The sequence below is a fragment of the Oreochromis aureus genome, linkage group 18 (assembly GCF_013358895.1).
Source record: "Oreochromis aureus strain Israel breed Guangdong linkage group 18, ZZ_aureus, whole genome shotgun sequence".
NCBI classification, from domain to species: Eukaryota; Metazoa; Chordata; class Actinopteri; order Cichliformes; family Cichlidae; genus Oreochromis; species Oreochromis aureus.
The window spans coordinates 25,049,013-25,072,089 of NC_052959.1; the positions used below are offsets into that span (position 1 = coordinate 25,049,013).

General features: G+C 43.5%; 1 protein-coding gene across 2 annotated transcripts; it reads right to left on the minus strand.

Annotated features, from left to right (window-relative positions):
* Positions 1-36: 36 nt before the first annotated feature.
* On the minus strand, positions 37-22,475 carry miga1 (mitoguardin 1). 2 transcript variants are annotated; one of them, XR_004198942.2, is made up of 17 exons: positions 22,310-22,475; positions 20,410-20,566; positions 10,655-10,826; positions 9,280-9,398; positions 8,443-8,575; positions 8,157-8,293; positions 6,298-6,421; positions 5,997-6,091; positions 4,804-4,913; positions 4,560-4,632; positions 3,555-3,641; positions 3,352-3,450; positions 3,124-3,258; positions 2,953-3,006; positions 2,676-2,792; positions 1,853-2,127; positions 37-661 (listed from the first exon to the last, which is right to left on the minus strand). XR_004198942.2 is itself a non-coding variant. In XM_031731018.2 (16 exons), exons 2-16 carry the CDS (start codon positions 20,506-20,508, stop codon positions 1,909-1,911), a joined length of 1,773 nt encoding a protein of 590 aa, XP_031586878.1. In that variant the 5' UTR covers positions 20,509-20,566; positions 22,310-22,475; the 3' UTR covers positions 37-1,908. The 2 variants fall into 2 exon arrangements, 1 of the variants encoding a protein (XP_031586878.1); XM_031731018.2 differs by having other exon boundaries at positions 37-2,127.
* Positions 22,476-23,077: the final 602 nt, after the last annotated feature.

Consider the following 23,077-nt stretch of genomic DNA (forward strand, 5'->3'; position numbering starts at 1 on the left):
TGTGGAGTCTTATTTCAAAGAAGGACAGCCTCAGTCTTCATTTGCACATATTCAACTTTATTTCACCAGTCAGTCAAAACACGTAACACATTAACACTGTATGATATGATCCCACCTGAACAACAAGAAACACTCGTTTCTTGTAACCTTTCTGGACCTTTAGTCTAGGAAAAATCCAGTCTATATTCATGTTTGAATTTCAGAAGTCCACAGCGATCTATCACATTGTATGTGTGTGAACACTTAAAATGCAAAACTTGAAAGTGGACCTATCCTCTTTTTACAGTGGTGGGTGATTTTGCATTAATCATGGCTAAAGTTACTGAAGTCTATCTAATCCTGGTGAGCTGATGCCTTCACACTGCTCTGGGCTCCATGTGTCATCAGTTAGAGCAGTTCTCTTCAACATGGTCATCTGAGGCATGTGGTGACTGAGAGCACAACAGCCCCGCCCATCTGGGAGGGAAAGCCAATCAAATAAAATCTGGCTTAATGCAGTATCCCGTGTGCTACAGTGTAGGGTGGGGAATGACTGCTGGTGGAGCAGGGATATGGAATGAAACCAAGCTGGCTCAATGAGACTTTAATAGACAGGAAAAAAGTTTGCTGATGCGATCCTGCTGACCTTCACCTTAGTTCAGCTTGTATGTCTTCTTTCTTCCTTTTTAAAAAAAAAAAAATTATAAACAGTTAATGACCAATAAGAATTACCAGACAAATGGGGATTATTTGAATCTAACTTAGAATCATGCAAAGCCTACACCAGTCGGGAGCAAGAATAATACAGAACCAGCAATGAGCACAGTAGGTCCACTTTTAAGACAACATTTGGAGATTGCAGCAGACTGACACTCCAGACTTGACTCTACATTTTCTACTTCTGTAGGAGCTTGAGCTTCAAGCATGCTGTGTATATTCTGTACACAGTAACTGATCTGCAGGACAGACATTAATACACTGCAGTATTTTTTTTAAACTTCTCAGTTGATTGGAAACACGAAGACTGTGGGCTGACATTCAGCGACAAACACAAGGCTGGAATATTTGCATTCACAATAAGGCTTTCTGTGTTTCTGCCCGTCATGAAAAACCGAGCAGCACAAGTTGTACAGCAGCTGGGCAGATGTGCAGTCGCGATGTTCCGACTTAATATTTTAATGGCTTTGGGAGCTTTGTGTGCTAAACTTTAATATTGCATAAAAGTTCTGTGGCTTTTAGTGTCAAAAAAACCAAAACAAAAACTTTCCCCCTTTCAAGTAAAGACATTGAATCGCTGCATTTTATCTCCTATTCAGCACATTTCCACCTCTTAAACCGAGGCCCTTTGTTCAGCGAAGAGCAGCTCTGAACATAAGCATGTCCTCGTGTCTGTGAGAGCGATCACTAACCCATTAATGCATGCAGACACTACTTCTACAAAATAAGCTCTGCACCTGTCTGCTGTATAATAAAATAAATTACCTCATCTTCTTTCACAAACCACTCTTAATGGCGTTAAAATTCTCTCAATTTACACCACATAACACCTACTGCAACAGATTCCAAGCCTGCCTCAGTTTATTACTACACAAGTTTATATTTAATAAATATTATTGCTGTTCTCTTTGAACATTGTAAAAGCGCTGCTATGGCACATTGAAAAGCGGCCAGGCCAGGGGAATAAGAAGAAGAGGAAGTGGAGGCCACACCAGAGACCGTGAGCATGCCTGAAGACAGACGGCTGATTCAGTTTACGTGGATCCACTGACACAGCGCACACAGCATGATGGGAGACATAATGAGTTGATTTCACAGACCGCAGGTAAGCTCACACCTACAGTTTCCTTTGGTCCGATACTTGGTGTGAACTCACCCCTGAGCGAATGCTGGGACTGACTTGTGTAATATTTAAAGACTTGGCCGTGTCTCTCACTGCACTTGTGCCTCCAGCAGGGCGCTGGGAACCAGCTGCACCGGTGGTGAGTTACACCCGTTCAGGTACCGCAGAGAGTCGGCTCCCAGGTAGGCGAGCAGCAGTTCGGAGCGTCGGTGGAGCAGCTGGAGCACATCGTCCGCCAGACTCTCCACCGAGCAGTAACGCACTTTATCCAGATCAAAGATGTCTTTCAGGAAGTGCAGCACCTGGTCCTGCAGGAGAAACGGGACTCATGAGTAACTCAAAATTCATCATTAAGGGTTCAGGCAGGTTGTCAAATGTCATCCACAGGGGGGAACGAGTTAAGACTGGGAGGTTCAGATTGTATAAGCGCTTTAGTTTTTTTCCTTTTCCCTAATCATAATATGGTTTTTAAAATCAGGGGCAGATGTAAGGATCTCAGAATAGATATGACAATACAAACAGTTTTAAAAGGCTGCTGACTCTCAGTCCTGCAAACATCCCAAATCGCAATAAACTTACACTAAAGCCTCCTCAGATTGGTTGTAATAACGGATTTACCAAACTAACTATTTTTTGGGGAAACAATACTGTTTCTGTTTGTGGAGTATTTATTTCAGTGAACTAATTTTTTCACAACTACATTTACTTTTAGTTAAGTACAAAAACACGTTTAAAAGCAGTGGTTGAACAAGATTAATTCTCATTTTCCTTCCAAATTTAGTCTAAATCTCATCCACTGACACAAAACAGTCCATGTTTAAAACAGGACACTCGCAGATGTTCCTCATGTTCTTACCTTGAAGAAGCAGCACAAATCGTGCAGGGAGCCCTTTGGCCCCAGGAAGCCCCACGCCAGGACGGGGCTGATCTGTTCACACACGGAGTAGAAATGGGCGATGAAGCCGTCGGACACCTGAGAGACAAACGGCACAGAGGTGTTCAGATCTACCTGCTCATCTCTGTATTTGTAGAAATAAGTAATTTTAACCCTACATCACATTTCAGGTAAAGAGATATTTCCTCCAGTTCCACCCTCCTGTTACTGTGCATTTTAAAGGACCTCAAACTCGTACCTTCATGTGCTGCCTCTTCTGTTTCAGCACTGACCAACAGCTTGATGCCACAGCCTGTGAAGCAAATACATGTCAGATTCAGTGAAAACTCACTTGTGTTAACTGCTTCGCCTTTCATGTGTCTCAGTGGTATGTATACATATGCGGGTGCTATTTTGTATTTTTACTCACCGTCTCCTTGAAGGAGCTGTTGAGCCAGCGGTTGTTGATCACGTTCTGAATGGAGATGGGTGGATTCTCCAGGTCCTCGAAGGAGTCCATCAGAATGAAATCCAGCACGATGTCGTAGAAGTTTAGATGCTTCACCTGGTGAAGAATGTCAAGCAAAGAGAAGAAAGGAAAAACGCTGTTCGACCAAATTAAGTCGTGTTGGACCACAGGTCAGAGAATCACACTTACCCCCCGCGTGGCGAGTTCCAATTCTGTGTTTTCCCAGTGCTCAGTGTGCTCCAGGAAGGAAATCATCTCTTCAAACACTTCCTCAAATCTCTTTGGGTTCTAAAAACCAAACAGCAACATGTGAGGCGGAGAACAGCTCATATAATTTTTAAAAAATTTTTATTTCTATTTTCTAAATATGTTATCTGTATTTTCAGTTTTACCTTGTGTGCTTTGACTATAATGGAAGACAGTATTTTCTTTCCTGTGTCGGCCAGAAACGTCCAAGTCGTCCTGTCACACAAAATGAGCTGCAGACAAAACAAAATTCTTTAATTATTTTTAATTTTCAATACATAGTGAACAATAATCTACAGTTCAAAAATTACAACTGTGGTCCGGAATTCAATGAGCAGGAGGTCTGCAGTGTTTCTCTGGCTAATTCAACTTCTTAATGTCCACAGCAACACAGAAATACTAATGAGAATAAAGCCAAAATATCCCAACAGGCAATCAGGAAAAATGCCTTAATATTTTTAATTGGAGCATTTATCTTACCCTATTAATTGAAGTCAAGTCAAAGTTCTATAGCACATCTTAAACAACAGGTTATACAAAATAAACACTATACCTAATAACGACACTAATAACAACAATAAACTATACACTAAAAATAAGTCATAAGAAATTAAATAAGACTGTTTGCATGATCAAAGCCAGGGTTACCCTGTCACCTTAGTTTCATCTAATAATCTGCCCAGTAGTTTGAGAACACTGGTCTATTACACGTCTTATGAGCTATGAGTATATTCTTTACGTTTTGTGAGTGTGAGCCTGGTTCTGCTGGTGATTTCTTCCTCTTAAAAGTGAGTTTTTCCTTCCCACTCTTACCAACTGCTTGCTCATGGTGGGGTTTGTCTGATTGTTGGGGTTTTCTCTGTACTGTACTACTGCAGGGTCTTTACCTTACGATATAAAGAGCCTTGGGGCGACTGTTGTGTGAAATAAAACGGAACCGAATTGAGCACAACAGATCAGATAACATAAAGCTAGCTACCTGACCCTTTTTTCCCCCCCCTCCTTCAGCAAACATCCACATCAGGCAAACTCAGTCTGGACCAAATTACTTCTCCTTCACAATGTTTTAGTTTTACTGTTGTGCATCAGAAGTGGAGACTATCATTCATCTTAGCATAGTCTTTGCTGAGCACCATCTTACTGAACCGTACCTGCCACGCCTGCCGCACACAGTGCAGCTTAGCCAGGAAATCCAAGTCCCCGAGACACTCCAGCATCTCAGTTCTGAGAATGAAAATCAAGAGAAACATCTAATTAAACTGCCAGCAGACGATCAGGGGAACAGAATAACGAAGTTCATGCTGTCATGCCATCAAATTTCACAGTGGGACGATCACAACGCTGTATAAGTTTCTCTGACTGTCTTCTATACGACGTGTGTTAATGTCTGATTACCGCAGCACCCTGCAGGAGATACTGCCATCCTCAGCCATCTTCAGCGCCTCCTCATACAAAGGGTGATGTCCCAGAGTGAAAACACTCCTCAGCTCTCTGTGCTCTGACATCTGAGGTGGAGACAGATAGCAAAGGCATCATGGACTGAACAATGAAGGGTACATAAGATCTTGTTATTCACAATGTTTTATTTTCTGCATGAAACCAAAAACAAGAAATGGTGAAATACAAACATCATTTTTATTAAGAATTATTATTATTAAGAAACTAATATTAATGCATAGACTTTGCCCAGGCCAGAAAACAAACAAACAAACAAAAAAAAACAAAACACAGCTAATAATTTAATTGCCATTTCTAAAAGGATGTGTAACACACAGTCCTTGTAAAGCATCATTATCTTTCTGCAGAGAGGATGTTAAAGTCATTGGTGTGTAAACTTAGCTTGTACACTCTGTAAACAAACCACCAGTGATTCTTAAGAACCAGTTTATTTTAGTGATATGTGGGTCAAGTGCGCCAGTAGCACCTTGAGCCCCCACTGAGACTTAATGAGTAAAGGCGATAAACAGAGAACTGGTAAACACCGGGTGGTGAACCCAGAGGAAGAGCAAAGCTTCCTGAGTCAAACTCCTGCTGCGAATCAGTCGCAGCTTTAAAAGGTTCAGACAGTTTTAGTTTAAGACGTTTCCTGATTTCACCTCCTCTCCTCATGCTTTGTTCCCAAACCACATGGCTGTGAACAAAGTGCTGTGGTTAACTAACCAAAGCAGGATCTCCTGATTTGTGACAAGTTGTGTTAGTTTTTCATGTTTTACAAAGGTGGTGATAAACTTCTAAATAGAAAGAAACAATTCAGAGTTTATATAAACAAAAACGTATTTCCCGATGTTTGAATCACTCCTTCCTGCTTTTTTGTTCTTTAAAATGAAGGAAATGTAAATCTGAAAGAAATCCAAATTAGATTTTTGTTTACTGAACCAAAATGTGTTTTTTTAATGCTGTATTTTTAATTTTTTTTATATACTTTTCCTTGCAACCAAAAGCAAAATATGAAGACTGATTTTTTTTTTTTTTTTTTTTACCCTTTACAGAAAACAACTGACAAAAAAAAAGCACTGAAGAAGAACTCCAGAGGTGTTAATGGGAGGATTTGGTGGTGTTCACAGAGTGAGGAGGAGTGCTTCTGTTACCTCAGCTGCAGACACAAATGAGTCAGTGGAGGCGATGCTGATGCTGTCCCTCAGACAAGCGTCATCTAACTCTTCTCTGGACAAAATGTCTGCCACTGTGTAAGGGAAACAGAATAGGAATCATCACACATATGTTTAAAATTTTTAAAAAAAGAAAAAAAAAGTCCTCCAACACACCTGCTCACACACACAAAATTATATATGCGCACTGGCTTCCTGCTTTGCTTCACACTGTCTTTTACTGCTGTGCCTAATTTTCTGTGTTGGACAAAAAGAACTGCATAATGCTTCAGTGACTCACCCTGGCTGCTGCTGTGGGATGAGGGCTCTGACATCCCCAACACTCCCTCAAACTCCTCCTGGAGGCGGTAAGCCCTGTGCAGCAGAGCCTTCAGCCTGTGGATGAACTCTGCGCTGATGACGTCCTGAACACACAATCAAAGAAACTTGACTCATCAGAACAGAAAGATTTGTCTTAATTTTCGGTAGGGCTAACTGAGTTCTCAGGCGTACTAGATAAGAGAAGTTGTGCAAACCATCAGGTTAAGCTGCTGGTTTGAGACTTAAAAAATATCAGATTCTTGAAAATTTGTTCAGTAGACCAACGTAAGTTGTAGAAAATAGCATTTTTCCCTATTTTAAAAGAGTATTTGCAGCTCTTTCTTGGGAATCTCCTGTGACCTCATTTCTAAGTAGCTTTAAAAACGCATTAGATCGTACTGGCTTTCCTTGACACAAGTCAAAGCTGCAGCCTGAGCTGTGTTTGGGTGCAGGCTTAACTACTGATTTAAAACCCCTCCAATCTTGTTAGAGACCCAATTAGTGTGCTGTTATGCAATCTGACACACAGGTGGGCTGTCAGTGCTGGTTATTCCTGTAGTTAGCGACCTGTAGTCTCATCTGCATTGTGTCTGTGGGCAGCATAATCTCTAAACTCTGCCTTCCTCTGGTACTAAAGAACAGAGCACAGAAAATGTTGGTGGGATGTGAATCAATACATCTACTGTTTGGTATCAGACAGATGTTATGCAACAGTTTTCTTTTTTGGTTAAACAAAAAAAGAAAACACATATGAGCTATTTGCATGTTGCACCAAAAGAGGGATTTTATGGCAATTGTACAAAAGTCATTTTAAAAATGAAAAGCCCACTTATTTGACTGGTTTACTTTTTCCAAAGGATGTCTGGACTCTCACTAACTGATCTGTAACGTGTCAAAACATGTTTGACCATCAAAGTTAACCTCCTTCCACTAGGCTGATCGCTGCATGCTGTGCTATGACATCATGACATGGCATGATCACCAACTACGCTCAAGTACACAACTCCAACGCTTCCTCAACTTCATGGAAAACTGCTGTCTTTCTGAACAAATCTACGAGGCATGAGAGAGATCAGGGCTTCTAAAAATGCTCCAATCCACAGCATGCATAAAATTATGAACCTAGTTGTGCTCTCCAAGAGGACCTTTCAAGCTGTGCTGTAAATGCATGTAAGAAAGAGCAAGGGAGCTTAAAAGAGAGGAGCTGAGATGAGACAAACTGAAGCATACTCGGGCCTCATTAAGATCAATGTGAGAGCAGGCCGGTTGGAGAAGTGGGGAACAGTGATTGTACAAGGCAACATTTTTTTAAATATGAGTACACTCTTAGAGACAGGGTGAGAGCTCTGCAAGTCAGGAGCCAGCTGACATGGTCTGGGGATTTAACTCAGACGCTTCTTAGGTGAAGAGTTTTAGGCACGGCCAAAGGAGGAGATTATGTCTCTCTCAGCTGGTTTGGGAAAACCTCTGTGCTCATAGGGAGATCTGGGGGATTTCTGTGAAATGGACCCGAATGGATGGTTGGAACTCTTTCCTACTCAGTCATACAGTTATGTAATCAGTCAAAGTATCAGTAGAATAATTCTTCAGAATCAGGGTAAATTTTGGTCTCAGTAATTTGCACCACACCTGTTGTGTACACCTGTCACCAAAGATGAAGAATTTCATGTCAACAACATACATCTTCCATCGTCCCCACAAGCTGCTGCTGGTTGTGTAAGGGTGTAGGGAATCTTTACACGGTGCACTTTGGGCCCCTTGATACTATTTGCACTCATACTGTGCTTCTCTTTTTTGGCTACAGTCTGCAATAACACCTGTATGGAGTGTTTGTCTCACCTCCATGCTTTGCTCAGCAATGGTGTCTCCAGCTCCCGTTTTGACTGAGGCACAGCTCGCATCGTCCTCAGCCTGCCTGCTCCTGAATGTCAGCGCCTCCTCCCACCGCCGCAGGGCCTCCTCGAATAAATCCATACCTGAGAGAAACACACACAGACTGAGTCTCCTAAAGCAATCAATGACTCAGCACCTCCAATTTTAAACACTGCAACCCACGAAAAACTATTACAGTATATTCAAACAGTATGACTGGATACTGGTACATAGTACACAGAGGCTTCTTTACCCATGAGGTACAGGTTTTCAGGTGTGGTGACGGGTAGGTTGAGCACACTGCAGCTGTCAGCATCCTCCACTCCATCCCAACAGGTGGAGTCATTTGCGCAGGTACTGCTGCTGGATGAGTTCAAGCTTTTTACCTGCACAAAAACACAAAAGCAGAACAAAGTCAAACAAACATCAACAACTTTTACTAATACAAGACGAAATTAAACAGACATTAATTTAATTTAATGTGTTTTTGGTTACACCGTTAATGATCCTACATAAGTACCACCTAATAAGAACACATCATTAGTAAATGCTGTTTACAGCATCTAATACCTAAAGGTTCACCGTATAATTTAAGGCTCTCTGTTCTTCTGAACATGAGACAGAGGACACTCATTAGTTTTTTTTTTTCTTTTTTCACCAAGTTAATGAAAAAATGAAGACAGACCCCACTTAACTTCTGCTTTCATTATTAATGCCCACTAACGGTTATTTAATCCTGAGTGATGATGAGCCTGTCAGATCCTGAAGCTTACTCAAAGAATAAACTTAAACTTTATTTTCAGTGGTTGCTTTAGTACTCTTGCATGTTATTTTTTAAGGAATAAAGAAATCATCATGTGTCCTAAAGGCAGTAAATATTTACCATGTCTGGTTTGTGGATTTTACGAGTATATGAACATAAAACGTGTCAGACACAAAACATAAACAAGTTAAGTTTTCTTCTTTAATTTAAAAAAGCTTTCCAGGTAGTATCACATAGATATTTTTGCATCATGTCTCCTGGTTTTGTCATTTCAGATAAATTTTATCTTTAAATGCAGTCTAAACACACTCCATGCCCTTATCTTACCGAAGCCAGGCTCATGACAGACCCAGACAACTTCCTGTAACCTCCTGCACTGAGAACCAGATCAGAGGAGTAGCCATTCTTGGAGTTGAGGGACAGCGTGATGTTTTGGCTCGTATTATCTGAGAAGATAAAGATGAGAGGTTCAGAGATGAGGTTTCATAGAAAGGGCCGTCTATAATAGCAGGATTACACAGTGGACATGTCAAATTTAACATCTGGGTAACTTTTTCTGGAAAGCATCTATTTCTGTGAATCGCTTCCATGGTATTTTAATAATTAACTTTGTGGAAGTCGTTTTTTGCCAATTTGATTCAAACACAGCAAACAAAGGTGTGCTTTGATTTTTACACAGTGATACCGTGAAAGGCCCAGTGGGGACAAAGGTGGAGAAAAGGCATTAGACAGGCAGCTCGTTGAGAAACACACCTGTTTAAAAGGTCTTTGCAAGAGAAATAGATGTGTCAGCAAATACTCAGCTGACTATGGATGCCTGCAATCCAGCTATCAGATATCAACATTTAACTTAACTTTCATACTACAATAACCAGAGCTGAGGGTAACAGACCCAGTGCTAAGCAGGTAGCTTATAGTTACTAAAGAAAATAAAAATCAATGCCCTCTAGTTTTTCACAATATTTTACTTCATGCTGTAAATGGGGAATAAACACCCTGAAGCCTCTCTCTGTGCTCATATAGCACAGAAGCAGCTCCGCCGTTCTTTCTGTGCCATCGCACAAATTAGTGATCCAGCCAGTGGACTGTGCATCGTTAAACTGTACTGTATCGGCTCAACCAACTTCTCTGTCAGAAACCCAGGACGAGTGTTAGGTTAGCGGATGTTCCCAGAATGAAATCGGGTTTGCAAAGATATCCATTCGTCAGTGTTAAAAACCTCTGTAAACATTTTCCCTTTATTAAACCTAAAACTACTTTCGGCTGCTCGCTCATTCAAAACGGGCTCGCCACAGCTGACAAGTCTGCATGTTTGATTTGGAAACATTTTTACTCCTCCCAGGACCAAACCCGGGATCATTACCTTCTTGGGTGATGCTGTAAAGCTATACACTATGGACCCACTAAATCTATTGTATCAAAAAGAAAGGAAATGCTCTCTTAAACTGCTCAGCTGACTTCCCTTAATTCCTCCTTTCTTTTAAGTTCTCTTTAGGACTCTAATCTTGCTGGAGGAGATTAAATGAGTTAAACCATTTATCTGGAGCCTGCCTTTTACAGTTCAAAGTAATACAGGAGTGGCCTCGCACGTCAGTCTTGTTACATCACACACCAGTAACTGGGCTGACACTGAATAGAGATCACAGGCCAGTGAGCTGCTGGTTGAAGAGGAAAGAATTAAATCAATGTGAGGAGATCTTACCATTCTCTCCTGCGGCCGGGGGGTGAAACTCTAAACCAGCCTGCTCCCAGTGCTGTGGATGAACCTTCTTTCTGCCCTTCCTCCTCTGGAAGCGGCGAGCGAGGAAGAGGAGGGAGACAGCACCAAAGGCAGTGGCAACCACTAGTTTCTTGGTGTCTGTGCTGACGCTCACCTGGAGAAAAGAAGAGCAACAACTTAGATTGTCATACACCCCCAATTTTTTTTAATCTTTATTATGTACATCGTCAGTATGTGCACTGCATCATATGCAGATTTTATCATTTAAAGTCTGTGTTTTTCGGCAGCTTTTCATCCTGTACTTTGTAAAAGAATTATAACCTTTTTTTGTGAGCATACAGATTAAAAATGAATCGACACACACCAAGGACCTCTTTATATACAACACAGGAACAAAAGCCTTTTCTAGAAGAACATAAACATAGCAAAATACAAAAACAAAGATGAATAAATAGACAAAATAATTATGAAATGACAGAAAGGATAGATTAGTTTGATTAGATGCTCCATTTTTAGTCCTGTTTCAATTGGTAGATTTCCCTCCTTTGTTTTCATGAATACAACCCTGCCCATTATTAGCAGATGGCATTGTGTTATAATTTTGTTATAGAAAACTTTAAGATAAAGTATCATATACACAATAAAATGTCAAAAGTATATAAAAAAGTAACAGCAAAAACATTTTTCCCCCTCTACAGTAAGAAGATCAGGTTTAACAGCCACGCCGACATTTCTGACAATCAGTCAGGAGAACTTGAGGTTACTTTATTCCGTAACCCCCGTTCTCTGATAACATGAGTGAGGTGTCTCACTATGGGGAACGCTCTCTCAGCGTTGTCCTCAGAAGCCTCTATATCATTACTCCAGCCAGTATTGGCTGGCAGTCGTGACGCCTGCGTCAGGGAGGGGCCACCCTCCTCCCTATAAAAGGTTGTGACGCAGCGTCACCCGTCATTCAAGATAAGCTCACCTCTTCCTCGCCCGTGCAAGGAGGGTGATCTGGTGAGACACCTCACTCATGTTATCAGAGAACGGGGTTACGGAACAAAGTAACCTCAAGTTCTCTTTCAAACATTCGTTTCGGTGTCTCACTATGGGGATATGCAGACTCCGTATTGCCAGATAAGCCCATCTGAACGACTGACTGCCAACTTAGGAGGTCTCGTGGGGACCCACACTCAACACAGTGTGGGCTAGAGATGGTGCAGTGACATCCAACCTGTAAAACCTTGCAAAGGTCGAAGGTGAAGCCCAGCTCGCCGCTGCACATATCTCCTCTACAGAGAGGCCCCTAAAAAGGGCCCAAGAGGTTGCCATCCCTCTGGTAGAATGAGCACGGAGTCTCCTGGGGGACAGGCCCGTGCTTGAATAAGCCAATTGGATTGCCTCAACAATCCAGTGGGAAATGCGTTGTTTGCTAATGGGCTTGCCAAGCTGTGGTTTAGCCCAGGAAACAAACAGCTGATCCGACCTCCTGAAAGCCTTTGTTCTCTCCATATAGATACACAAAGCCCTAACTGGACAGAGAGCATGTAGGCGCTCCTGTCCAGGGAGGAGAAAGGAGGAGGGCAAAGCGTCCAGCTCCAATGGGGTGCATTGGAGATAAGGATTTTGGGCACAAAGGCGGATTTGGCCTGAGTGTGACTCTAGAGTTATCCCGCGTGAACCGGATGCACTCTTTGTGTACTGACAGCGCATGAATATCACTGACACGCCGCAGACGCGAGGGCCAGGAGCAATGCAGTCTTCAAAGACAGGATTTTTACTTCCACCTGGCTTAGTGGTTCAAATGGTGGCTGTGAAACTGCCTCCAACACCAGAGATAAATCCCACGTGGGAACGAGAGGTTTAGACACTGGGTGGAGCCGTCGTGCCCCTTTCATGAAACGGCAGACCAGTGGGTGGTGGCTCACTGGGCCATCCACGAAGCCCACATGGCAAGCTGAAATAGCTGCTAGATATACTTTAATTGTGGAAAAGGCCTTTCCTTTATCTAACAGTTCTTGGAGAAAGGAGAGAATTGTTGTCACAGAGCATTGAAAGGAGAGAGTGTGAGACTTTCCACACCACTCCTCAAATACCCTCCACTTGTTCTCATACAATGATCTTGTGGAGGGGCTCTAGCATTCTGAATAGTGGCTATAACTCCTGGGGAGTCCTGCCGTACTCAGATTCAGCCTCTCACGGGCCAAGCCCACAGGGCGAGGCGCTCGGGATGAGGGTGAAAAATCTCCCCCCTGGCTTGGGAGACTAGGTCTCGTCGGAGAGGGAGAGGCCACGGTTCGTCCCACAAGAGGGGCATAATTTCCGCCAACCAATGGGACCTCGTCCACCTTGGGGCGATCAATATCACTGTTAGCCCTTTTTCTCTCACTCTGGTTAGAGTGGGAGAAATTAAAGGCCAGCGGAGGGAACGCATAAAGCAGAGCATGTGGCCAGTTGTGAGCTAATGCGTCTACCCCCAGCGGAGCTTCCTGGTCCCTCAGGGAGAAATACAGTGGACACTGAGCGTTCTCTCCTCGAGGCAAACAGATCGACCTGTGGCTGGCCAAAGCGGGTCCAGATTTCGGTCACCACATGTGGGTGCAGGGTCCAGTCCCGATTGCGGGTTTCCCTGGACATTAAGTCCGCTCCCAAGTTCAGAGCTCCTGGAATGTGAGTAGCTCTCAGTGACAACAGATTGATGCTGCTCCACATGATCAGTCTGCGAGCCAGCATGTGCAACGGACGGGAACGTAACCCGCCCTGTCTGTTGATGTACGCCACAACAGTGGTGTTGTCTGTTCTGATCAGAACATGGTGGTTCCTCAACAGGGGAAGAAGTGTCTCAGTGCTAGAAATGCTGCTAGCAATTCTAGCCAATTTATGTGAGCACCCCTCTGTTGTGAGTCCCAGCTGCCGCTCACTGCTCTGCCCTCGTGAGTGGCGCCCCAGCCCGTGAGACTCGCGTCGTGGTTACCACCTTTCTGGCTGTGACAGCCCCAGTGACACCCCTGAGTGAGAAATGTGGGATTTCTCCAACAGCGGAGTGCTGCAGCACAGTCTGCTGTCACTCTGATATGGCGGTGGGTATGGCGCTTTTGATTCAGTCTCAGTGATGCGACCCATCGCTGAAATTCCCTCATATGCAGTCTGCCCAGTGGAATGACCGCCAGTGAGGACGCCATCAATCCCAGCATCTGCAGGCATTTCCTGAATGGGAGATATCTTCCCAACTGAAAAAATGCCGGCATGTGATAGCATTTTCTGTGCTCTGTCCACAGAGAGACACGCTCTGTAACGTTTGGGAGTTGAGGGCTATTCCTATGAAAGAGATGGCCTGAGCTGGCTGCAGGACACTCTTTTCGTAGTTTATGGTGAAACCCAGAGCCATCAGATGATCCACTGTCAACCTGGTGTGCTCTCTTCCCATTATTTCTGACTCTGATAGCAGCAGCCAATCGTCTATGTATGATGCTATGCGGATGCCCCGCCTCTTCAGTGGGGCTATGGCTGCCTCTGTGCATTTCACAAATACCCGAGGGCTCAGTGAGAGACCAAACGGCAGGACCTGGTACTCGTACATTCTGCCCTGAAACGCAAAGCGCAGGAATTTCCTGTGAGGCGGGTAAATAGGAATGTGAAAATATGCGTCCTTCAGGTCTATTGATGTAAACCAATCGCCTGGGCGCACTACATGCAGCAGAGTGGTGGGCGTCAGCATCCTGAATTTGTATGACCTCAGATGCTGATTCAGAGCCCGTAGGTCCAGTATCGGACGCAGTCCCCCTCCTTTCTTGGGCACGAGAAAATACTTTGAGTAAAAGCCGCACTGGCTCTGCTCCTGGGGTATTTCTCGTACTGCTCCCTTTGACAGCAAAGTAGTTATTTCTTCTTGCAGGATCCTGGCTGATTCGCCCTTTGCAAGAGAGAAAATCACTCTGTGAAATCTGGGAGGGTGTTTGCGGTGCAAACAATAGCCTCGTTCTAATGTCCTCACAACCCATTCTGGTGCAGCGAGAGCTCGCCATCGCTCTATTCTCGCCGACAGCGGTCCCAATGACAGGCACTCCACAGTAGACGGAGCTCTGGCTCCCTCTTGTGGCGGAAACTGGTCCTTCGGGCCAGATCCGACTGCGCATGCGCGGGCGGCTCGCGCCTGACCAGCGCTCATGGGTCCGGACACCACTGAGGAAATCAACCCCGGTGGTGCCTGGGTGCGTGGGGGCATTATGTTTTTCAACATACTTTCTGTGTTTTTCACACATTTTTCCCGTGCCCTTGGCAACATGCCTGGATGCAACGGGTGAGTTTTTAATAAACAGAATGTTTTTATGAGACTGTGACTCGCTTGACTGCGCTGAACAGTGTCTCGTCGTCTCTTTGTTGAAATGCGCTCTGTGGGATCCAACTCGAGTCCCAGGCGCTGAAAGGAGGAGGCAGAACACACTTCTCGAGCGGGCTCCGGAACTGAGCCCTGAGTGAACTTGGAGCTCGGGCTGGTCCGCTCCGATCTCCCGTGGGGATGTTAGGCAGTCCGCTTCTTCTTGCGGTCGGACTGCTTCGCTGGTGGTGGGGCACCCTGAGCGGCAGCAGGCGGGACATGCTTCCTGGGCCAGTGGGTCTTAGGGTTTTGCGATCCTAGGGGACCCTGGGCCGCGACCTGCGGGGCTGGGCGGCGAGGGATTTTAAACGTCGGCACGCCCGGCTGGGACGGCTGGTGACCTGAGCGAACGTGCGGCGACCGGGTGGAGGCGGGGCGCAGCCTGGGCCTTCCTAGGGAGACACAGCTGCAGGGCCTCTCCTCTTTCTTTTTCTCCTCGCACCGTCTTTGCATGGTGGCAACAGCGGTCCCGAAAAAGGCCAGCGGGGTCGATGCTTTCATCCAGAATGTCACGTTTCTCTCTGTCCGAAAGCCCGACAGGTTCAGCCATCTGGCCCTCTCCTGTGGGGACGATGATGCTGAGAGCCCTGCCCGCCGCTTGTACTGCCGCTCTAGTGAGGTGGAGACACTGGTCCGTAACGACGCCCAGCTCATCCCATAGCTCACTAGCATCCGGGTTCGCGGCAGCCTGGTCCTGGAGCTCCGCCGAGTAAGCTAGCAGGAGCGATGAGGCGTTCAATGCCCTCGCGGTGGTGGCAACCGATTTATACGCCTTGTCAGCCAGGGAGGACTGCAGGCGTTCGGCCTTGGAGGGCAGGGACGGACCAGATGACATGGAGAGTTTCTGGTTCGGGTGGAGATGGGAAGCCACTAGATTTTCCACTGTAGGAATTTGGTAGATGCCCTTCTCCTTCATTCCAGCGCAGTCAAACGCCGCCGCCCCTGCACGGGGTTGGGACGAAAATGGCTTTGCCCAGCAGCGTGTGACCTCGCCCACGCATTCGGGGAAAAGCGGCAGTACCTGCTTAGTAGTGCGCTTTGCTTTGGGGAGCCTTTTACCCTCGTATCGTGAGGTGGAGGTCTCCGTTGTCACCGCTGGGCCATGGGATTGCTAGCTTGTCAGCCGCCCGTTTTGCAACGTCGAATAGCTCCATGCCGCGGGACTGTGTGCCGGGTTGTCAATCGCCCTTGTGTCGCAGAATTCCGACCAGAGGGGCAAAGAAAGCGTCGTCATCCTCGTCCGAGACGAGATGTTCGGACGCTCCCTCAGAGGATTCGCTGAGTAGCTCGTCATTAGCCTCGAGGGAATCAGACAACATAGCCGCGCAGCTGACCTCGGCATCATCCACCAGCGGGAGGGACGATATCCATCTCGCCGCCCCAGCCGGTGCCTGGTATTGCAGACTCAGTGTGCTCCATCGGTGGGTCGATTGGAGACAGCATTGGGTCCTTCTTTGACAGGCTAGCCTGGCGGGCTAGCCTTCCGGCGAAGGCTTTTAGGGTGAAGCGGCGCAGTGTTCGCATATACCGGTGTGGAAATAGCCGCCTGGGCGTGTTGCAGCCGAGGCACATCACACACGCATCATGCGTATCTGAGCCTGAGATTTTGCAACCGCAGGGGCAAAGTTTGGGCAGCGGTTTGCAGTCTGCCATGTTAAGGAAGCTTGGTGTAGCTAGCCTAGAATGGCTGGACGGCTAATGCTGATTTTTATTTTCTTCTCGGTCGAGTAGCTATGGTGAGCTCGTATGACCTAGCTAGTGTGGTGGCTAGCGCTTGTGCTACTTGGCTTGGTGACCGTGTGTAGCAAGAACAGTTAGCTTGGTCAGCTAGCTGTTGTGTTAGGTGCGTGGTGGCAGCTAACACACTCTCCGACCTGGCTCCGTGGTGAAGAGCAGGCGACTCGAAACGCGAACCGTGCAGCGCCCGGTGACCAAGGTGTTAGCTTGCTCGCGTGGACAGTTAAGCTAGCACTCACGTTCACAGTCAGGAGAGATGAGGTTTCTAAGAAGCGAGAAGAGGAAATTGAATGACGGGTGACGCTGCGTCACAACCTTTTATAGGGAGGAGGGTGGCCCCTCCCTGACGCAGGCGTCACGACTGCCAGCCAATACTGGCTGGAGTAATGATATAGAGGCTTCTGAGGACAACGCTGAGAGAGCGTTCCCCATAGTGAGACACCGAAACGAATGTTTGAAAGAGAACGAGATAAAACAAACAGACGCCGTGCAAAAACATCACAACACACCCACCGACACCACGCCAAACCGAAAGCAACCAGGTGCCTTTTATACACTATGCCCTACAGGTAAAACTGCCCTTTAGAAATAACAGAGTGTGTCAAGGGTGTTACAATTCTAAAACCACGACAAATGTCCACAATCCGGTTGTTCAGTCTGACGTCACTGGCCGTGTCTGGGCCTAAACTCCGCTGCAGGTCCATATCAAACGATCACTGTGGGATTACTGAGAGTTGAAAAACTGTCTAAAGTCTTTCATCTTTAATAAAATGATCAGTGTTCTGCTCTACCAGGTGTAACAATTGAGTTTAACATCCAGGCATCCATGAAAATGGAATTTATGACATTTAACGGCGTTAGAAGTTAGCAGGAAGTTAGCTCGCTAGCTTCTATCTAAATACAATATAGCATGTCCTGACTGCGGGGTTTTGGAAAAAAATTCAAACGTACAGCTCTGCTATAACTTCCAACATAAATGAAGACAGAAAACTAAACAGCAGTGACGTTTGTAGGGTTACTGAAGTTTGGCTAGCTGGTATATAATGATGTGCTACGTGACCGCTAGCGACACAGCTATGTTAGCATAACATAAACAAGCTAACTTTTTTTCCACTCGATAAAAGTTAACGTGAGTGTTCTCGGTGGTCAGGAACAAATGTAATCGCATGGCAGGATGCTGTAAAAGGACTAAACTTCAGCCAGGAGAAAAAGTGAGATAATCCATCCACAATAGAGGTTAGTCATTCATATACTGCTGCATGGGCTGTGCTGTAGTTACATCGTAAAGTTTTAAAAACTGAGCTTAAATAAATGATTAGCAGTAATAAAAGCCGAGGGAGGTCAACAGTGATCACTGACTGTTTTAGGAGCTTTTTGAGATTAAATAGAAGAAAATACAAAACATTAAACATGTTAACAACACAAAAGCCATATTAAATGCAGACTAGTTTAGGCCCGGAAGTAGGATTCGTCACGTCATCACTGAACAACCGGATATCATGTCACGGTTCCACTTTCCAGTACTTCCCACGTGTAGCTGTTCATGTCCAGTTAAAGCAAGGCAGTGCGATGTTTAAAGAGTTTTCAGCTAATGAATTTTTTGGAATATACAATGAATAGTTTAATTTTTAATGAAGTATATTGTTTTTCTTCAAAATCCAAACAAGATAACATTACTAAGCCTACAGTGAAAACACATTTTTTCCCTTTGTTTTTGTTAATCATTCTCATAAAAACACACCAAACCAAACAGCAGAACTCTTACAGCCTTTAAAAAAAAACAAAACAAAAAACCCCAACAAACAAAGCATAAAGATGGAATATTGATCCCAACATCTAAAACTTGATCCCAAGTTTGTTTGTGTGTGTGTTTCAACAGTCACAATAATATTATAGGGCTGCAAGAAAAAACTAATTTTAATGAAATTATAACTTTGGCTTGCAGAAATGATTAAAAAAAGATCATGGAGATGAACGATAATTTTCTGTTTTTCAATGTTGTTCTTGTTCTGTTTTTTTAGCCCCCCAAATACGTACTTAGGGATATATAAATAACAAGTCCTTTTAACCATTTCTACTTTCTTAATCATCTTCGATTTAATAAAAGGTCAAGGAAATCCTCTGTTAGCCATTTTTAAGTTAAATAAATCCAAAATGTTTCCAAAGATTATCAAATATTTCTGACCAAGTACTGCCCAAGGTAATCGGGGGAAGGAGCTGCATTCAGTGCAACACTTGTCTGCCCGATGAGAAGTTAACTGAGGACGCATGCCTCAAAGTATAACGGATACTGAGGTAATATGAGGCAGCGCAGACGACCCGCCATCCGCCTGTCATGTAAATGTTAAATAATCAATTTCAGATAGTATTTGTAGCCCTCTCCGTTTATATTTAGACACACAGACTTAGCTGCTGCAAATTCTCAACAACTCAGTAGGTATGACAACAGCCATAATATTGACTTTTTAAAAGGTCACTAAATGGACTGGGATGATTGAATAGTGCTGCCAGTGCTTGTACAAGCTGTATTCATAACCGCTGCCATCACGTGTCAGGCATGTTCCAACCAGAATATTCTAATCATATCAGATCTGCTACGTGACTCAGGCCACATAATACTGCCGCCTTCTGCATAAACACAATAACATGTGTTTATGTGGGTAAATGAAGAGAAATACCAGGCATTCAACACCCTGCAAGCCACAAGGACCAAGAAAGAAAGTGAAACTGGGGGGGAAACACCTAAAATATTGAAATGCAAACTACTACTTCACATTTTTGTAAATGTAACTTAACTTGTTTAAGGAGTTCTGCATAAATTGGTTTTATAAGAACTTTCAGATCTTCAGTTCAGGAAAAGAAGTTTGCATGAGCTTCTTAGAGTTTAAAACCAGCATGCTCTGAAACATTCGCTAGAAAACTGACCGAGGTGGTCAGTATCTCTCCATCACACGAAGCCTTTAGCTGAACAACTAAAATGCTCAAACAGGTGGTAGACGTTCACATGTAAACAGATACAGCTGCTGGCTCATCTCATCAGGTTTTAAAGGAAAACGATAAACAAGGCATTTCCAAATCCTCTCACAGTGTGTTCCTCTTAATAGAAATATTTCGAACTACACTAATCAATTAAATTAAAAAAAAGAGTGGCAATATAGGTCAAAAGAAAGTGAATAGTCTATATATAGTTCCGAGTTTTCCTAGTATTTATACTAAATGTTTTGATACCATGTGCATAAGAATGCATATTTTTCAAATACTTTTTAACTATTTACCAGATTTGTGGATAATATAAGATTGTTGCAGTTTCACATTTAACTAGGGAACAAGAACTATTATGAGCCAAACCTTTGCCTGGATCATAGGAAATGTTTAATGACTGTTTCACCTGATGGATTTCTGAGTACATCTGAGTTTTCTAGCCAAGAAAAAAAAAAATGCACATTTCACAAATATGGAAGTAATTACAACAGACATGTATGACAAGCATGCACCCCAGGTTTCAATCCCAAAACGCTAAAGCCATTGATCTGAGGTGGGGGGGTCTAATATGAAGTGAATAAATAATTCATTCTTGTAAACCATGCAGTATGGATATTCTGACAGCTGCTAGGAGCACGTTGAAAAGCATCCTCACCTGTGTCAGGGAGCTGTAGACGGACAGCGGCAAGTCAACCATACGCAGAGCTGCAGTCCTCATGGACAGCTGTGAGCTTGTGAGGGTCTCATGTGTCATTGTGACGCTCTGCCCATGACTTGGCAGCTCCCTTATCCTCGACACCGCTCTGTGCAAGCTGAAGAGGATGACATTAAGGGATTTAACCTTGGAAGCTCAGGAAGGGGATATAATGACACTAATACACAAAGCTGTTGGTATTCTCTATGTACTGCTAGGAATACCTTGCTTAAAGTGAGTGCAGCCAGTTTTAACTGCATAATATATAATTAAAAGTCGGGGGGGGGGGGGAGGCTGATAACATGCAAACTTTCATTCTTAAATATCACAAACAAGAGAATTGCCATGAAAGAAAAGCCTGTGAAATGTATCAGATGCAGTGGTGTCAGTTAATTAAAACAAAACAAGTCCAATCTGATCCCAACCCTCTCAGGAACAGCTCATTCTTTGTACATGTAGCCATGGAAAATTAATTTATCTTCATACTATGAATATTTTCCGAGTTAGGAGCCCTCATAACTTGAGTGCAACAGACTGAAACATGACATTCTCAGGGTTGAAAAACACCTTCTAAGCTCGGTTAAAAACAACCACCAAATCACGTTTACACCCAGTCAAAATGTCACAATTTAAGCCAAATACTGCTCACAGATCTAGGCTATAAGGTGAGCCTGTTATCACAATGTAGGTAAGAAGAAGATATTTCATATGATACAACTTGTTTAGGGTGGTCGCCCTTTAAAACTTTAATGCAAAAGAAACTTTCTTCAGTGAAATATCGAAAAAAAATGGACAACACATTTGGAGTACTGAGAAGTTGAATTTCTGTACTTTTGCTGTTGAAGCTATGATTTGTTGATTTTGGCTTTAGAGTGTGACACTTTGACTGGGTGCAAAACTGATTCTCTTACAGCTTTTAAAAAGCTGAGAAAGTGTTTCTAAACCTAGAAAGCTTCATGTGTTTATCTCTTGTACTTAATTAGTTATAAGGGCTAAATTCCTGGAATTTTTTAAAAAACCAACCCGTGTTTACTTTGAGGACTGTAATAATTTTAATAGCATTAAGGTAAAAAACGAAAAATATTTGTATTACTTAATTAAATATGCACACTTCCATCTAACAGCCAAGTCTAAGTCTGCACAAGACACTCACAGCTGAACGATCCAACCATTTAAAGCCAAACCTGAGCCTCACACAGTGCTCGTTGTTAGTCGTAGATGTTTAAAGTTTGCTTGTGTAAGGGTTATGACGTTTGTCAGAAGTATGAGAGTGCATCTGAGAGCCTGAAACTGCAATAACAGAGGTTAAAAAAAAAACCCTTGTGATTTTCTAAAAAAAAAAAAAAAAAACCCATAACTTAAAAAAGTCTAGGTAAGCAAAGGAAAACTCTTTAATGTTATATAGTTTTAACATAAAAAGCCTTCGAACTCTACATTAATAAGAGTGCTTACGGATTTTTGTTTTTATTTTAATTAATTATTGCTTTATTTCTCATCTATTCTGAATCGACTTGCGTATTATTATATTAATTGTGATATTATTTTAAATGTTAACGGATTTTATCTTCCTCTTCAGTAAGTTTATATAGCAAACAAGACACAATAAGATCCCCCCCGCCCCCCCAGGAGCATCTAAAGTGTTTTCACTGGGGCAAAACGCTGACACCGGTATGGATAATCACATAAGCACATGGTTAAGAAACGCCAACCCGAATAGCTAACGGCTAACAAGGCTAATAAAGGCTACCGGGGTTAGCTAAATCTATTAAACCAGCTGAAAATAAACACTGTGACAGACAAACTCGAGCTCATCTCTTAGCTGAATGGGACAAACTGAAAGCATACATGAATTCAGCGATACCTTTTTAATACTCCTCCGCAGACACAGCTCCACTGTTTCACTTGGTCCTCAGGCTGACCTCGGCTGCGGCACAGTGAAGGACTCTAGCACCAGCCTGGATTTTCAAAATAAAAGCACGTTCCCGCTCAACGCGACTGTGGGCTCCTTGCGCCCTCTTGCGGTGTACCTGGATACACTACAGATTACTATGTGTATCTATCAGAAATATTAACAGAAAAATCAAGACAACGTTTTTGTTTAATTGGAGACTATCTTTTAGTTTACAGACATAAGTGAGACAGAAAATTACAATAAAGAAAATAAGAAAAATAAAGAGGAAAACAAAGAATCAAACGTTAATTTAAAAAAGTGTGATTTTAATCTTTACAAAATGTACTGAATTCTAAGCCATGATGGACAAAGTTTCACCATATTCATGTTTTAAATTCGTACAAACAAAGTGAATTAGTAATTGATAAACATGAAAATTTTCTTCTTCTTCTTGCTGCTCCCTTCAGGTGTAACCACAGTGGATCAGCCTGCCTCCATCTCATTCTATCTCCTGTCTTCTGTCACAACAACCCTCTACAACTACAAAACTTCGTCTTTTTCGCCTGCCTGGCAGCTCCATGTTCAACATCCTCTTTTTAATGTATCCACTATATTATAAATATATATTATATATAGAAAGGAAAAGCTGTGTCTTTCAAAGTCATCTATCAAAGGAATAAACCCGAGGAACTGGAACAAAAAGGGCTTTTTGTTTATATTGTGTAAACAAAAAGGGCA

What these genes read in the sequence shown, in the direction of transcription:
- miga1 (XM_031731018.2), bottom strand. Translation starts at nt 20,508, where the DNA reads ATGACACATGAGACCCTCACAAGCTCACAGCTGTCCATGAGGACTGCA. An exon ending in TGAAAACCTGTACCTCATGG is followed by an intron (nt 8,294 to 8,442) that starts GTAAAGAAGCCT and finishes TGTTTCTCTCAG; the next exon opens with GTATGGATTTATTCGAGGAG. An exon ending in AGAAGAGGCAGCACATGAAG is followed by an intron (nt 2,793 to 2,952) that starts GTACGAGTTTGA and finishes TTTGTCTCTCAG; the next exon opens with GTGTCCGACGGCTTCATCGC.